The 18477-nt window shown below is 37.6% G+C and overlaps 1 protein-coding gene across 1 annotated transcript in view; it reads right to left on the bottom strand.

Moving 5' to 3' along the window:
• Nucleotides 1–18477, bottom strand: part of CRYBG3 (crystallin beta-gamma domain containing 3) — a 105941-nt gene that overhangs the window by 19416 nt on the left and 68048 nt on the right. Inside the window, exons 14-18 of the mRNA XM_021687965.2 lie at nt 14413–14555; nt 14173–14299; nt 13010–13042; nt 7475–7584; nt 3769–3895 (exon numbers count right to left, since the gene is read on the bottom strand). Of these exons, the coding sequence (XP_021543640.2) occupies nt 3769–3895; nt 7475–7584; nt 13010–13042; nt 14173–14299; nt 14413–14555 (540 nt within the window). The remainder of the gene's footprint in view (nt 1–3768; nt 3896–7474; nt 7585–13009; nt 13043–14172; nt 14300–14412; nt 14556–18477) is intronic.

Genomic DNA, 18477 nt, shown 5'->3' with positions numbered 1-18477 from the left:
TTGTTTTCTATATGCGTTTTTTTTGTTTTTGTTTTTTGTTTGTTTGTTTCAATCTTATTCATATGACTGGGGCTCCAGAATACTATTGAAAAGACATGGTGACAGGAGAGACCTTTGTCTTCTGCCTGAATTTAAAGGGAAATGCTTCGAATGTCTCACTAGAAAGTGTGATGTTTACTCTGCAGGGTTTTGCCGGCCTTCATTTTTAAAATGTACAAAAGAGTTAATACTATTAACTCAATATGGATTAGGTGAAAAGTTTTAACAGTAACCAAACTCTTCTACACTTTATAAACTCATTACTTCCTTTCATTCTATGGCTGGACTGACAGTCTTCTACTATTTATAGCTGTGGCCCTTATTCAGCACTCTTGCACAGTCTTGCCAATTCTTATTCTACTTCTTAATATCATTTATGTCATCACAGTTATAATTTCATTTGAAGTTTTTCCACAGCCTCTTGTTACAATGTTTCTTTTGCTTTGCCTGCTGATAGCTGCCAGGATTGGATTATTACTTCAAAGGAGGCCAATGTCCATGCCAGGCCACCATGGAGACACTACAGAAGCGGTGAGCAGAATGCTGGTCGCATGGAAACACAATAAAAGCACGTTACCCTACACACTACAAGGCCAATGCCTGAAGCGTTTATGTAGGCTCCCCACGCCCCCCCTGCTCCTAACCAACTGTTCTGGGGGCTCTTCTATGGCATGACCTTATTGCAAGCTAATATACTATGTTACTCCCTCATATCATAGGAGTCCTAATACTGGATACATTGTTTTTCATGTCCAATTAGGAATATACCCAGGATACTTATTTGCAACAGAACTAAAGGCTGACAAAGATTTGAAAATACCTGTTCTAACAGTTTCTTTACAGATGAGTTAACGGAGGTACAAATATATTACGTGATTTTCCCAATGTCACCAAAAGTGAGAAGCAGAACTATCAACTATGCTCCCAAGGTCCTTTCACTGTAAAATGACTGCAAATTATCCATGGACCTCTAGAATGTAACATATGTCTGGACAAACAGAAATTAGCCTGGAACAAACAGTCATTTGTAAAACATACTGTTTTTGTATGAAGATGAAGTCTTTAAGACGCCTCAATATTGGGCACCTGGGTGGCTCAGTCGTTAAGCATCTGCCTTTGGCTCAGGTCATGATCCCAGGGCCCTGGGATCAAGCCCCACATCGGGCTCCCTGCTCGACGGGAAGCCTGCTTCTCCCTCTCCCTCTCCCCGTGCTTGTGTTCCTGCTCTCGCTATCTCTTTCTCTGTCAAATAAATAAAATCTTAAAAAAAAAAAAAGACACCTCAATATTATGCCATTATGCCTCTTTAACAGTAATTCACAGTATGTCTGGAAATGCCAACTACAGGCAACACCTTCAGAATTCTGCAGTTGTAACTAATTAAAGCAAAATCAAGGGGTTGACTCATATATATATGTAAAGTCAACTTAACTGGACAGAAACATTTCCCAGAATTAATCCAGAATCACACTGGACTGTGGCTTAAGCAGTAGCATTAACAAATCTGGAGAAAAAGGCCAGGGGAGAGGCAACTGAATCAGAGAAGCAGGATAGGTAGAGTGTGTCTAGCATTTTCTAGGGAAAGACAACAGAATTTGGAGAATGCACACAACTGGGACCCTCAGGAGTCTCTTTTGTGGGGAATGTTAGCTGAGTAAACTAATCTCAAGATATCTAACTTCATTTTACCTAAAGCTTATGCTCAACAAATAACCTTCTGAGGACTAATTCCATTTCCCCTGTTCTTCTAGAGAGGGAGAAAAACGCTCAGGACAGAAATCTCAAGCATTCCAGCCATGAGAATCCACCTACTACAGATTACTGTATTGACCTGGTTCACATATCAATCTCCTAGGTCTATCAACTCAGGGTGTCAGAGCCACCAGGGGGAAGCATGGTTGACTTCACCAAGAAAATGTTACCTCTGTTAAGGCCTCTTCATGGTCAGTCTGGGTGTCTCTGCTGGGATGCCCACCGTAGCTCACATTCCCTCCATTTCAAAACCAAACCTACTGACTAAATGTATCTTGAACAAAGACTTTTCAAAGATTTAAAACACTGCATGTAAAGGCATTAGGAAGACAAATGTGTTGTCCTTACATAATCTGAATATATTCTTTAATCAGTTCTTGGAGTGAAAAGGTTATATATATATAGCTCCCAGGTCCTTCCCAAGCGACACCTTCACTTCACTGCTTGGGTTCCACAGAACCAAAACAGTGACATGCAACTGCACAGTAAAACTTAAAACCTTTTTCTGTTTTCATTCTTAATTATTCACTTTTGACTTCATGAATGTAAAATTGTAATTCTTCAAAGAAAAACAGTAATACTCAATAATTCTGTTTCTAAAATGCCCTCCCTAGAAATTTAGTTGGTTAGCTTGCTGAATTAGATAGGAGTCCTGCAAAATCCTTTCAAGATGGTACTTTCATATTTAGAACTATGTATTTTGCTTTTAGTTAATACCAAATAAGTATCTGTCTGCTGGTTTGACCACAAAAATTGCTAAGAGAATTCCTTTCCCAGTAAATGTGGACTGCTGGTCCATGCCTTTTTCAGCTTTATCAATACTTGGGAGAGACTAACCAGACCGTATTCTTTTTTTCTCCACTGGTTTTTGTCCAACAGACAGGAAGTATCAGTAGCCACTTAGTCTTTCCCAGTTGGTGTCTAAAGGGCCACTGAGAGAGACCACAGACTGTTTCTATTCTTGTTCCTCACCCAAGACTCTATTCTTAGCCTGATACCAAGAATACTCTCTCCAGGAATGTCTTGTGAAATAAGACTACATTGCTTAGGTTGGGATCAAAGTTTCTGAGTATGATCATCATCTCTGGAGTCAGCTCTGGTTGAAAGGTCTGTCACTCCTACCATTATGCAGGGCTTCAAATCACCTCTGTGTAAACCTCGGCTTTGACTAAATGCTCCGAAGAAATGATCATAATTAGACATCTTGAAAATATCCCAGATCCTCATTACTTCCTCTGCATAGACCCTATAAACATGGAGCCCAGAACTGATGCTGCAAAGTAGTAATCTTGTTTTGCTCCAATTTAAACTTCTGAGTAAATAGGATAGAAAGGAGAAACTGCTTACTCTATAAATGTGGGTCTCCAAGGAGACCCAGGTATCTTTGCACACACCAGGCAGGAAATCCCTAGTTCCCCCAAACAAAGGTTTGAAATCAGTATCAGTAGCCATATTAAGACCCATGCCTTAAAGTAACATTCTACACCTGAGTAGCAAGTAGTTGTGTGTCTTACCTAGAACAATAAAATGATAGGGCTATTGTTTTTATTAAGCAGCTGCTAAAATTACAGCCAGAATTTACAGTTAATTAGTAGCTAATATTCAAGGAGTGCTCACCATGTGCTGGGCATTTAATAATCATCATCTCATTCAATATCCCAGTGGCCTTACAAAGTACTATTATTTTTGATAGATGAGGAAACTGAGTAACTTTATTAAATGTCATCCAAAATGGTTAAAGTATCAAACTGGAATTTAAGCCCAGGTCTCTACATCCTGTGTTTTGAATTCTTGCCTAAAAAAAAAATATGTATCAGTCTACATTTTGGTTGGATTTCATGAGTGAATCCCAATTTTACAGTCCATGAATAAATTATTCATATTTTTATATTTACCCATGTATCACTTCTTCCAATGTCACATCATTCATGGTAATTACACTGGACAAGAAAAAATCTTACAATTATGCATACTTACATAGTCAATGCGCTTGAGAGATTTAACTCTCGATGTTGGGCAGCCACAGGAAGTAAGGTCAGCATAGAGGCCTTCTTCTAACACACACTGATTATTAGAAGTGTCCTCTTGGTAATACAGGAGCCAGCTTAAAAACAAGCAGTGAGACATTCAGTCAAATTGCATCAGTTGGCAGTGTGGGCTCATCATCATGCTGTGGGAACTGGGCGAGGAGTAGAACTTAAAAGTCGTGGTGCTGACCAGCAGCAAACATTCAGCATTGGTTTAAAGAAACAGCTACAACTATCATTTACTGACTGCTTACCCTGTGCTAGACATGGGTTAGATACATAACCTGTATTATTACACTGTGTCCTCAATCCTATGAAGTAGAAACACATCCTTATTTTTTATAGGCAACAAAACTAAGGATTAGAAAGGTTAGGTGATATGCCCAAGGTCTCCTCAACTGTTAAATGACAGAGCTAAAATTTGAAACAAGACATCTGCTTTAGGCTAGCGATATTAGCTTCATGTAGTGCCTTCAAGTACAAAACCCTGGGATCGATTATAGTGATTATTAAGTACTTGAACAGATTAGAAGTTCTTTTAGGAAAAACAATCACTTGTATCCTTATTTAATGATGGGCTTGCTGTCAGTCGGGGAGTACAGAAACTAGACTCATAAAATCACACAACAGTATATAAAAATCTGTCACCTGTACATCTGCTAGTGATTCTTTAAAAAAGAAATATGCCCATTAGAATCTTTGATAGTGATTATCTTCAATATATCACTCATCAGAAGTTTGGTTAGGAAATGCCTTTTTGAAAAGAAGGAGCCCAAGGGAGAAATGAGGGGGCTATTATTACTTCCCATCCAGTGTGTAGAAGTTCTAGCCCCGCACTCTCAGACCACCAGAACTGTACTTGTGCTCAACCGGCTTAACTCTGGATCACATAGAGATGCTCTGTAACGTTGTAATTTACTGTCATATCTGCTATGTAATTAGGCATTTTATCAAACGTTCACAACATGGTAGGCATGGAGTTTCAGCCCTTCATATGCATCATTTATTTGGTCCTTACAAAAATCCTTTGAGGTAGGTACTGTTATTATCCCTCCTTTACAGATGAAAAAACTGATTTTGGATAGCAATCCAATTCATTTAAGGTTATGTATCTAGGAAGTAGTGGAACTGGGCTTAAATCCAGGTCTCCCAAATATTCCAGGTACTGAAGCAACTGTCAGAGTTCCTGTATTCTTTTATTAAACTGCAGTTTAATAAACTACACATAAATATATATACATACATAAAAATATATATATACACAAATATAAAATGTATATTCCCTACATAAAGTGAACATATGACTAATTTGTCCTAGATTTCAGTGTCAGGGAAAAACACTTTCCTCCAGAAAACCTTCAGTACTTCCATGAAAATATATCTTATAATTTCTTTCATCTTAGTCGAGAAGAAACTCAGAGCCAAATACTAGTAACAAAATTATTTCAAGTGCCCAGTATACACTTCTCTCTCACTAAAGAGTTGCAGATAATCTAACTTACAGTGTCCTATTTTATGTGTTTTAATATTATAAAAACCACATCCTTTTTGGAAGTATAAAAATAACAACATGCACAGAGAAGTTCAAACTAGTAAGAGCTACAGAAAAACTAGGAGGGAAAGACTGGTGAAATTAGGGTTAATTAAGAAGGTTGACAGAAGGAATGGGGATGCACTGACCCCCTTAAAGATATACTTGGTTTGGTATTAAATGGGGGCCACAAGCTTACATGCCTGTAGGAGGCCAGGCAAGTGTTGTACGTGAGTAGTGTACCAGGTTAAAAAAAAACAAGTGGGAATGTAACCTATGGTACATTGGAATCACATATGCCATTTACTTCACACTAGCTAATTACTGTGAAAGGTGAATGCTTCTCGAAGTTTTAAAATCTTCTGATTTTTTTTTAAAGATTTTATTTATTTATTTGACAGAGAGAGAGAGACAGTGAGAGAGGGAATACAAACAGGGGGCAGTGGGAGAGGGAGAAGCAGGCTACCCGCCGAGCAGAGAGCCCGATGCGGGGCTCGATCCCAGGACCCTGGGATCATGACCTGATAGAAGGCAGACACTTAATGACTGAGCCACCCAGGCACCCCAAAACCTTCTGATTTTTTTTTAAAGAGGTGAAAAAACCCTAAACCAAAATATGGATATTTTTTAACATAGAGTGTAGGCCAAACAAACAACACCTGCTGGCTGGCTTCCCCTGAAACTTAGAGCCGTTCACAGAGAGCAGGGTTATCAAGCTACGGCCTATGGGCCATCTGTCCCCTGCCAGTTTCTGTACAGATCACAAGCTAAGTCTGCTTTTCACGTGCTTAAATGAAAAAAAATTAAAAGCGCCTGTGATATGTGACTATGCTATAGGATTCAAATTCCAGTGCCCATAACTAGAGTTTCACTGAAACACAGGTGCGCCCACTCACTGAGGTACCGGCTGTGGTTGCTTTTGTGCTCACAGTGGCAGAGCTGAGTAGCTGGGACAGAGCCTGCAAGGCTACCTGGCCCTGAAAGAAAAGGTTTGCCAACTGACCCCTGGTTTACAGGGTAAGGCAGAAAGTACTCCGCGGAGTAAATGTGGGAAGAGCGGAAGAGAGGGAGGCAGTGTAAGGACAGAATGGGGAGTGGGTGGGACAGATAAGACTGACTGATGGTAAATCCTGGAAAAGGAGGCATCTGAACTCCATCGGATGGGTAGGAGAGGATGACTGGGGGATGTAAAGCAGAGTAATAAAAACAGTAAACTGTATTTTGGGACAAATAATTGGGCTATGACCGGTTTGTGGTAAAAGATGGAAGGAAGATAATCTGGAGTGGAGCTAATCAGGAGACTGAAGTTCTTCAAGTAGAAGAACTGATTCAAGAGGAAAAGGAGAACTGATGAATCCAAAATATCTTGAGTAATAAACAGAGAGATTCTGATGACTTATTAGGTAGATACTTGAAATAGACCTACCACTGAACTGTACACTTTAAAATGGTTAAAATGGTAAACTGTATTTTATGTATATTTTACAATAAAAAATTGAGGAAATATGTATTAGCCTTGGGAATCACATATAGTTCATTTACATCTGAAAAAGACCCAATGTATGGCTGTAGCTCAAAGAATATAAGATTTAATTTAAATTTATTAAAATTAATTTAATTAAATTTTTAAAAAAATGACTAAAGCAATCATGGGTCTGACATTTGGTATGTGATCGTGGGAAACCCTAACTTTGAAATCAGGAGTCCTCATCTGTGAGATGAGATTGATACATACTTTAAACAAATTTTTTTTTAATTTAGGTGTAATAGGTCTACTATGGACAAAACACTACTTTTTATATAGCATTCTATTATGCTATCCAATAAACATACAATATAAGCATTCAAAATATTTAGGAAATAATCTAAAATAACAGTGAGAAAATAAAATGGCCACAATGTTGCCTAAGTTAGCTAATCAGCATTTTTTTCTCTGTATTACAAGGTGGCCCATAATACAGGCTAGTCAAAATTACTGTAGACTAATTAGCACTTGACCAATGACTAAAAGAATTTTTTTTAATTCACTGTGAATCAAAAAAAATAAAACAAGTCAAACCTCTGCAAATTTAAAGGAAATTTAGTTATTAAACATTAGTAGAAAACACTCAACAAGCATACTTACCAACCCCGAAGAACTTTAAAAGAACATGGCGTGAATGAAGTCAAATCAGAAATTTCTTCTGTAAAATCTACACATTCACCTTGGAACCCTGGTTTACTGAATGCTTTGAGCTATGAGAACAATAATACAACAATTTAACAGAAAACAACTGTTTGACATTATCACAAAAGTAAATGAAAACCTTTTATTTCTTGTATGTATAAAAAAAATTCAGCAAAATTGGGGCACCCGGGTGGTTTAGTCGGTTAAGCGTCTAACTCTTGATTTCAGCTTAGGTCATGATTTCAGGGTCATGGGATCAAGCCCCACATCAGGCTCCACGCTCAGCTTGAGAATTTCTCTCCCTCTCCCTCTGCCACTCCTCCTGCTCATACTCTCTCTAAAATAAATAAATCTTTTAAAAAATTAAAATTCAGCAAAATATGAGTGTTTAATCTATTACCAATGGATCCTTGTTAAGGATGATACTCTCTTTGAACTCCCGTTTTTGTTTCCTTACCCATTTCCGGAAATGTCACATTTACCATTTTCATCCATCTTTTGCACCAGATTCTGGGCACAGAGGCCAGAAAACAATTCTACATATAAGATTAAATCAGAATCCCTCCTCCACTAACATGTGGTCCCTGCCCATTGTATCAAACAATTATCCCTTGGGCTGAGACTACATGTTTAAGATAAAGAAGCAATTCAGTGCCAAATATGAAGGCAGTTTCAGTTAGTATGAGGGGTGGTTGGTAAGCCTTTTCTCTTCCCAGGTCTCCCTGACCCAGTTAATAAAAGGTTGCAGGAGGGAGCCTGAGCACACACAGGTAAGTGGGCCTGAGGAAGCTCATGAACAGATGGCAGAGAAGGTAACGACGAGAGTAGCAGAAGATTTATGGTGAACAAAGAAAGACATCCATGTCGTGCATGTCAGCCAATGGGCTCCCTTTTACTGTTAAGAATATCCTAAATATAAAGCTTACAGTTATATACAACCACATTTCTACTTTAGTCCTTTTTGTTGAAAAATCCATGAAATCTCAACTGTGATTCCCTTCAGACCAGATACACAATAATCTGCAACTCTAGTGGCCTTGGATCTATGTAATAGGGAAGAAAGAATTAATGAGCCCTATAAATATTTCAAAACACACTGGAGCCTTGAAATAACACGGCCCCCCGGTTCACCGTGCACTGACAGGCCCGCATTGTAGCTAAGAAGGCATCATACTGAGTGCTGGGCAGCATTGTCCTGTCTCTGGCTCGTGCTGTATCAAGAACAAAGCTGCTTTGAACTGCTGATGTTTGCCTCCTTCATCTTCCCAAGAGTCCTCTTAGAGGCTGATAGCCTCCGAGTTCTGAGGAACTGCTTGTGGACTATCTCCTTCTGCTCTGACATCAAAGACCGGCGAAAATCAGGGATGTGGGAGAACCAACTCCCCTGGACCAGCCATGGCTTGGCACAACCTGACTTGCTATTGTGAAACCAGTCTGCATTTGAAGCATTCCAACACCAAGGGACTCCCCGCCTTAAGGAGGTATGACCCAGGAAGTTTCTACCATGATCCTTCTGGTGGATACAGAGGGTAGCAACAAAAAGGAAGTCCAAAATGAGGCAGACTTCTAAAACAATTCCTTGTAGAAGAACAATTGTATGTGTCCAGGGAAACTGCCCCTCATTTCCTTGATAAGAACATATATTTTGGTTAGTCATTTTCCAAACTACGTGTTTTAACTTAAAGGCTTTTAAACAGGAGATCGAGAAGTAAATCACAATTTTACTTCCAAAAAACGTAGAGTAATTTCTTCTACCTGCAAATACCTTAATTCACAATTAAGAGTTGGAAAAGCCTCATGAGAACAGAGGTCACAGCTGTCTTGTTCACTCTGCATCTACCCAGTTTAATTGTTTTTATGTTGCTGAGCTTAAGGTTTATACTTCACTATTTCACCATGAAGCCATGAAATCCAGACAACTGACAATGCAAGTTAAGCATTTTCAGATGGTATATATAGTAACCAACTCTAGTGTTTAGTCTGCCTTCAGACCCAGGAGCATTAATTAAAATACACACAGACACACAAACACACACACATTTGCCATAAAATACCTTTTGGATTTGATGGGTTAATTCTTTGCCCAAACTGAAAAATCAGGCTTAATGCTGACCTGAGCTTTTTAAATTTTTACTCCCCAAAGGAGATAGAGTGCCATAGGGTTCACCCAAAATTTGATCAATCCCAGAAAAGTAATGCCTCATTTTGATTACCCTACAAATGTCTTAGAATTCTCATAATAATGTTCTGAGAGTGGTCCATATAGAAACCAATTCTGTGCTTATTAATTATAATAATTAAATTATGGTTTCTACTCTTAGTGAAATTAAGTAACAGTGCCTTGGTAAAATTAAGACCTGGGAAAAGGTAGGTGGATAAGGCACATTCTGGTTTCCTTTCAAATCTCTACCAGCCTCGCAAATGGAATTGTACGGATACACACACATACACACACACACACTACCACTGTTTTGCAGTGCCAACTACCTTTTCACATATATTATCTTACTTCTTTGAACCACTGTTTCAGACAGAAACTATCACCATTTTATGATGAATTTTTTACAGAAATGCTTATTATGTACTTTTCATTTATGATATATATGAATAAATATAATAGGTCTTTTATTGGACAAACGGAGAACTCAAAATTTTAATTACTGACCAAACACATAAGTTGTACTCAATTTATTTCACAATATCAGAATAATTTTCTCAATGTAACTTTATTCCAACACTAATTTCTATGAGAAACTTTCTATCATACCTAAACAAGACTTCCTGCAGCCCTTGGACCTCCCTCATTGTTAAATAAGGAAAAGTCTTGTTTCTATCAGTTTCTATTCTTCTATTACATCACAGTGTCTCAGGATTGTAGTGTTATGTACTCCTAACATCAAATACTTACTACACAGTAATTTTACTTCCCTGGTTACTCATAGAAGGCTTTCTTTACTCAGGAAAGTAGCTCTTCCTATTTCTGGTCTTTGGATTCTATAAAAATGATCTGGTTGCAGCACCATGAAGAGGTGTTTTCCTCTAGTACTCTTCAATCTTATTGACATTTGCCTAAAACTGTCACTTTCCTGTCCCCCATACATGGTAACTGTTAAATATCCTGTGACCACTTTAAGTTCAATGTAGCCAAATTATCCAATATAAGAAAATATCCAGTTGCTTTTTTTCTCAGCTAGAATCATGTATAAAACGAAAGAGAGGCTCAATATTCCAGGAAATCAAAACTTTTAATGATATTTGCAAACAGATTTGAAAAATATTCTAGGAAGAAAAAAAATGGTCCTTAGTTGTACCAAAGGGCGTAACTGGTTAGAATTTCTAGAGCACCGTGCCTGACTACAACCTCCCTGAAAACTAAACTCACTTTTATAAAATTTAATCTAGTGAGTGATCTGATCTGCTAAGATAAAGAGATGATAACATTATGAACATAATCCATATTCTGTTAATTTTTTGTTTTCTTTGGGGAAAATAATAAAAACAAAATTAAATGCTAGCTGCTGTATATGAAACTATATAATGATGCGGTATATTTTGAGTTGGCAGTTAGACTCAGTGACTGGTCTTCAGCCATAGGAAAAAAAAAGAATCTTCTCAAAGGAGGTGTTCTGTGTCTCAAATAAGACGTATCTCATTATAATATGGTTACACAGCAGAAATGATGTATTTATCAGAGTAACGCTCATGATGTATATTTATCTCCATACACATACATATTCTGGCTTTTCCCTTCTTAGGTTGCTTGAGGTTCCCTTTAAAATCACCAGCACTAAAAAATAAAAAAACAAAAAACAACAACAAAGCCGTCCTTTGACTTGAACTCTGAGAGGTCATTTCCTCCTTAGTCCTCAGGGAAGATTAACTATCCCATCTGACTATGACAGCTATTTGTGAAGAAGAAAATACTTTCTAATCACTGAATGGAACCAGAGCTAGTCAAGATCCTCTTTCCCCCCCTTAGTAAAAATAAGCAAAACATTCCGAAAATTTGGTTCAATGAAAATGGTAAGAGCTTTGATACTAGGTAAACGAAGGAGGCTTTGTCTGCATATTAATTATCTGGCTATCATACACCTGTCAGAAACACTTATTTCACAAGGCAATGGCTGAGCCAGATCCAGAAATATGAAGTGGGGCTGATTTCACTGCGTGTTTTCTGCTGCTTCCTCTCCAAGTTGGACTGGAAATATTATAAAGAAAATCCTCCAAGCAATCTGCCCCAAACAAGAAAGTCCATAAAAACAGAACAGGAATGTAGGAGGGAGAAAACAGAACTTAAAAGAATGTGACTTTTATCTGCACTTAAAACTCAGGAAATGTGCAGTTTGGAATTATCCCTGCTTAACCCTTTATTTGTTCATGTTATGCTGATTCATGTACAAGTGCTTTAAAAGTTCACTGTTGGAGATTTCAAAGATTTGAAATAAAGATCTCGCAGGAAGTGTCTCCAAATATAACAATTTAATTATATTCAAAAAGGAAATGTTCCCAATAGGCCTGAGCTAATCAGAAAATAAGAAAACCTGAAAACACTATGAACAGAAACATGGTTACAACTAAGCTGACTTGAAATATAGAAACACTGACATGAACATGAAAAATAAACACACTCAGAGAAAAAGATTCAGCATTATCTAAAGCCAGCAAATGTCAAATATTTAAAATTAATCACTCAATTGGGTTTTGACAGAAATTTTTCCAAATTTGTTATTTAAAATGAGACAGAAGCAGCAATGACTCTCATATCCTCTTCCTCCTATGGCTGTACTGATTATATCATATATCTTTCTCTGATGCAAAATCCTGAAAATAGTTGAGTGGAGTCATATGCTAAAAAAAGGCCTATTTTGCTACTTCTAGCTGTGTGAAATGACACTTAAATTCTAAATCTTTGTTTTGTCATCAATAACTGGGATTAATTTTGACATCACAGAGTTTTTAGAAGCATAAAATAAGCACAATTTGTAGCCCTCAATGGATAATAAACATTAGGCTCCAGAGTATTGCCCAATCCTTCAAATCATTAACACACTAGAAATAAACAAGCAGGGCTGCAATTTTACTAGTGCTTTCAAGAAATATTTGATTTAGGTATTAGAAATACATTTACATAATAAGCGTGCCCAGACAGCCATTTCTCTATGTTAAGTCTGCTCCTCCAAAGACAGTAGAATGTGCTGTGCTGAAAGAGAATGCGACATTGAAGAAAAGGAAAGGAGTGGCAGAGGTTCAAAATGACCCCAAAGTGGTCAGAGCTAAAGCTCTTTGGGGAGAAAACAAAATGAAATGTGACGAGTCCAGGCCAATATAACCCGTAATGGAGGTGGGCACTCTTCTGCCCATAGGTACCAGGTACCATATAAACTGCCCTGCTTCGTAGATATAAGAAATTTATCTGATGGAAAGAGAAAGAATTGAGACAAAGGGCATAAATGCTTTTGGTAAATAGTAAGTTAAGAAAGTTTTGAAACATACCAAATGTGGAGGCTCATTTATTCCAAGTGGTTCCTGAAACATATATTAAAACATTTTAAAAAATTGTAATCATATAATCTTAGTTGTCTTTTTCAAAGTTTTGAAAATACCATTTGAAAAATGGAAAAAAAAAGTCTAATTTACTAGATTTCTTGAATTGGTTATGACCCTCAAATAACTTACGGGATTATTTTATAATAATTTTAGTATTTAATACTTACTAATTCATTTTGAGTAATGTAGCTGGGAAAAAAAAATATGTGCCTCAAAGTCCATCAGAAAGACAGAGTCTGAGCTTCCTGCCCTTACCTTTCCCACACTATATCATGGGCACCCTTCTTGGGGTGTTTGTTATTATCCACACTGGCCATACTCTTTCATAACTGCTTGACTTTGCACAGGAGGAGATTATTACATTACCTCTTTGAGGATTGCCTTTTCTGCCCCGCTTCATTATCTGGCAAAAGTGCTTTTATCCCTTAAGATATCAGTTAATGCAGGAGTGTCATGTGCCCAACTCCCAGGCTCTGAGTGCTCCTTCACTGGCTCCCCCAGCACTGCCTACACACTCTACCTCCTCACTAATCTTACCACAATCAATCACCTACACATCAATGTCCTCTAAGAGACCGAGGCCCGTCAGGGCAATCTTATTCATCTTGTATCTCCAGTGATCAGTGGTGCCTGACATATGAAGCATGAAATAAATTCTATTAAATGAATGAAGTGATCGGGCGCCTGGGTGGCTCAGTTGGTTAAGCGACTGCCTTCGGCTCAGGTCATGATCCTGGAGTCCCGGGATCGAGTCCCGCATCGGGCTCCCTGCTCTGCGGGGAGTCTGCTTCTCCCTCGGACCCTCCCCCCTCTCATGCTCTCTCTATCTCATTCTCTCTCTCAAATAAATAAATAAAATCTTAAAAAAAAAAATGTTTAAAAAAAAAAAATGAATGAAGTGATCAAATCACAGTCATCTCATTAATGCGCTCATACTACCTACTACTAGCTCCCTATACAGTCTAAGAAAATACACATGCTATTTTATTTTCTCTATATATTCACATAACATAATCCAGCAGTTTCACTTTGAAAAAGCCTGTTTCACATAGTCAAGTGTATGCCATTATATGCTCTGGAATTGGTTATGGTCATCATTCTTAACTCACCAGCTGGATAGGTCGTATTGACATGATTATATTATTTGATCCTCCCCAGTCAAAAAAGCATTTGTATTTCCCTTTCTCTAGAATGTACTGTTCTCCACAAAAGAACTTCTGCTGGTAGGCAACCCATCTAGTAGGGGCGGGCGGGAAAGGGAAAAAGAACAGAGGTGATACAGAATCGAGCAACCAACAATTTTAAAACCAAAGAACCTCTCAAGGTTCCCAGAATGGGAGGCAACTTACACTCCACTTTTAACGTGAATGGATCTTGTTTCACTGCCAAAGCCGACTTCTTCCAAGTCAGAAATTTCCTGATTTGTAATGTCAATAAACTTCCCACTTTCTAGGTCAGATTCCAACAGTGTGATAGAAGATTCTATAAAATTCTAAAAAGAGAAAGAGGAAAGGTAAGGAAAACATATGGATTTTGTTTTATAGACTGCAATATCTTAGCACAATTTTCACATACTTGGGATAATTTCACACAACTCCAGGGAAAATTTTAAATGGAACTGGAAACAATCTTAATAGTTACTACTCTTCAATAGTTTAAAGAAAAAAAAAAGTCTGAATTTACTTTAATCAAGGGAACATTTTTATATATAAGTGCGAATTAATCAAGAGTTGGTAAATTTCTGGGATTTACAGGCTATTTATGTGACACTATAAAGGAAACTAAAAGTTTCACTTGTGCCTAAAGAGTAAATGCCACAACATGAAATACAGTTAACATACAATGTGTGATTGGCATTTTGTGGAAGAGGATTTTATAAGCTTAAATGTAAAAGAAAAAATGAAACTTCCTTGACAAAAGATTAAAAAAATAAAATGAGGGGAAAATTTTAACATTTTTATAGTTAGATAATATACTTGAAACAAAAATACCAGAAAAAATTTAAGACTCAAGTTGATAAGTCAACAAGACACAATTCACAAAAAAGATAAGCATTACAAACAAGTAAGCAAATGTCCGATTTCACCAGTAAAAATAAAGAAATTCAAATTAAAACCATTAGATACAATTTCACTTTTTAAAACAAGAAGAATCTAAAAATCCAGTTTTGTCTGAGAACATTGCTGGGTTGGAATATAAACTGGATAGCTATTTTAGAAAATAATTTAGAAATACATTTTAAAAGACGGATATTAACTCTGATACTGTTGAAATTCTTTTTTTAAGAACTAGAAAAAATTTCCTAAAACTAAATGATGGGCAATTTATATGCAAAGATGCATTTTTTTATAATACTGAAAAGCTGTAAACAGTGTAAATGCCCAAACGATGTATAAACATAAACCTTTATGCATCTTACCTACCCCTTGATGGAATATAATTAAGAAGAAGCTAACAGTACATTCGATACTACTGACCAGGAGCTTCATGTGCCTATTTCCAAAAGAACTACCACATGAGATTATATTATTATCATTCTTATTTTCCAGCTAAGGAAAGGGAGTAATTTGTCTGAGGTTAACACAGCTACTGAGGGGCAGAGATTGAATTTGAGCCTAAATTTATGTACTTATCTACCCTAAGCTCTTAATCACTGTCAGATAAGATGAAAGGACAGGACAAAAACTCAAACTTATAAACCTGGTAAGGTCATAAGCATGCAAAAAAAACACCAAAAACCAAAAAACCCAACATGTCATAAAAGAAGACTACTAGGAGAAAAACCCAAGAGTGGTTATCTTTGGATCCAGGGAAGTTGGACAATTTTAACCTACATTTTTTCAACTCTTTATAATAGACTTTTTAATTGGAGAACACAGAATACATTATTTTTTTAAAAAAGCAGCATGGGCGCCTGGGTAGCTCAGTTGGTTAAGCATCTGACTTCAGCTCAGGTCGTGATCTCAGAGTCCTGGGATGGAGCCCCCTTTTTGGGCTTTCTGCTAAGTGGGAAGCCTGTTTCTCCCTCTCCCTCTGCCCTCCCTGACTTGTGCTGTATCTCTCTCTCAAATAAAATCTTAAAAAAATAAATAAATAAATAAAAATCTCTTCCTCTGTCCCTACTACTTTGTTGTTTGTAAGTAAGTTTTAGACTTATGGAAAATGTTATCAACTTCTGTAAGTCTCAACAATATCAATTTTCTCTCCCCTTTAAAAATATCATAAATTTGGGGCACCTGGGTGGCTCAGGTGGTTAAGCGTCTGCCCACATCAGGCTCCCTGCTCAGTGGAGAGCCTGCTTCTCCCCCTCCCTCTGCCACTCTCCCTGCTTGTGCTCTCTCTCTCAAATTAATAAAATCTTAAATATATATGTATATATATATAAAATAAATTTAATCTAAGAAAAGGAGATTTCTAGGATAAACATTCATTTTATATGAACAAGCAAAACAGTGTCAAAAACAAAAACCAAAGCATCCATAAGAAGAGGGAAAATACACTTAAAATAATTTTCTCATTTACTACTTACTTGTCAGCTTCAAAGGATTTAAAAAGTGTTCATATAACTGGATCAAATTTCATTTGAGACTTTAGGATAAAAGATGAAAAAGGATTTTTACCTGAGATCTTTATTATAATTCATAACCCATAATTATATTTTTAACTTCTCCTTGACAGCAAACCTTTGGAACCTGAGGATATGTGTTACCTTCATTACTTTTCATATGGTTCTTAAAAAAATGAGGGCTGGGTGAATTTTTTACCTCATTGTCACCATCCATCCTTCTATTAACATAACACTTTATTCTCAAAACACTTGTAGTTTTTATCATTATTGAGCTCCCTTAAAGCCTGATTTTACATATATACACATAATATATATGCATACACATGCACACATATACATATGTATGCACACACATATCTATATCTATTTTGACATAGACCTATTTTGCAGATATAAATATATGTATATATAAATATATAAATCACTTCAATCAAGGCTTTAATAGCCCATAAGTGATTTGCCTTAAAGTCCCCAGGGCAAGCCTTCCTAATGAAATACGTTTACAGCCTGGGTGCCACACCAGCAAAGCTGGTTGTCCTGACAACATAAACTTCCATCACCTGAAGAACCTGAACATGCCTGTTTCTTGTCACATGAAAGTACATAACTAGCTCAAGGTGGTTGTGAGGATACAACATGATGATGAGCTGAAGGGGGCCCTGTCTGGGTCCTGGGTAGGAACCGCTGTCAACAGCCACTATCCAATCAGGCCCAACTGCAATGGGAGGGTCTTCAGCAGTTCTCACAAAATTATATGGACCTCTCCCCTCCCCTACTCTGGTGACTCCGGAATGCTCCATTGTTTTTACTTCTTCGGCCCCTACAACTGTTCTCTACTCCTCATGAGGGCTGCAGGAATAGGGGAGCGAGGACAAGCTGAAATGCCAAGGGTCATTACGATGTGTTGGAGTAAAACGGGACAAAGAGATAAATACGGACATGTGCAGGTGTGCTGTGTCTGTGCCCTTTCATTAAGAAATAACTTGTGTTATGATGTGATGTACTTTACTTGAGCAATGATTTGCACAAGTCCTACTGTGTGGGTTGTGGGAGAGTGAGCTGGGAAGCAGGCTGGGGGCTGCTTGGCAACAGTGCAGGCTAGAGGTGAGCAGAGAAGGCGGGATCCGCTATCACAGGACCCAGTGCCAAGTACAAGAGCTGGCAGCAGACTATTTCACAAACACATTTACTCACGTGACTTGAGTTTGTATCCTTTCTACTCTGCCTGCTATTCCCAGAGACCTGGCCGAGGGCGAGGGGAGCATCACTCTCTTCTTTACATCTGCTTTTGTTTATTCATGGCTTTCCTTGCCTTATAGCTTTTGCCCTCTATCTTTTTCTAAGTACCTTTCTGAGCCATTCTCCTGGTTTTCACTCCCTCTGCATTTTTCACTCAAACCTACCAAATACACAGTGTCTGATCTAGTTGACTAGTTACCATCAATATGGTGGTCCCTGCTGGGCAGGGCTCTAACTCTAAGCCAAATCTAGTCACCCGGGGCTAAATCTCTAGGGATCACACATATGAAGTGTGATATAAAACATGTAAAAAACTACAAAACCCAAAACCAAAACTTCTAAGTGCCTTGTTCAGGAGATGACTGCAACAGGCACTTAGAGTCATGTCCACGGTAAGCACAATGAGGTTTCCAGGTTACTAGCATCCCTGCTTTATCAGGCACAATTAAGTAATTTTGAAAGTCACACAGATTTAAGTGGAGCTCTGTTGCTTAAGAATGAATAATGATGGAACGATCTCAAATCGGTACTCTGCTTTCTATTTTTAAAGCACTTATATCCAAGGGAAAATCTAGATAACTTAGAATAGTCTCTGGTACAGAACTCC

The sequence above is a fragment of the Neomonachus schauinslandi genome, chromosome 1, assembly GCF_002201575.2.
Source record: "Neomonachus schauinslandi chromosome 1, ASM220157v2, whole genome shotgun sequence".
NCBI classification, from domain to species: domain Eukaryota; kingdom Metazoa; phylum Chordata; class Mammalia; order Carnivora; family Phocidae; genus Neomonachus; species Neomonachus schauinslandi.
Note: the sequence above shows the minus strand (reverse complement) of the source record. Positions and strands in the feature narration are given on the sequence as shown.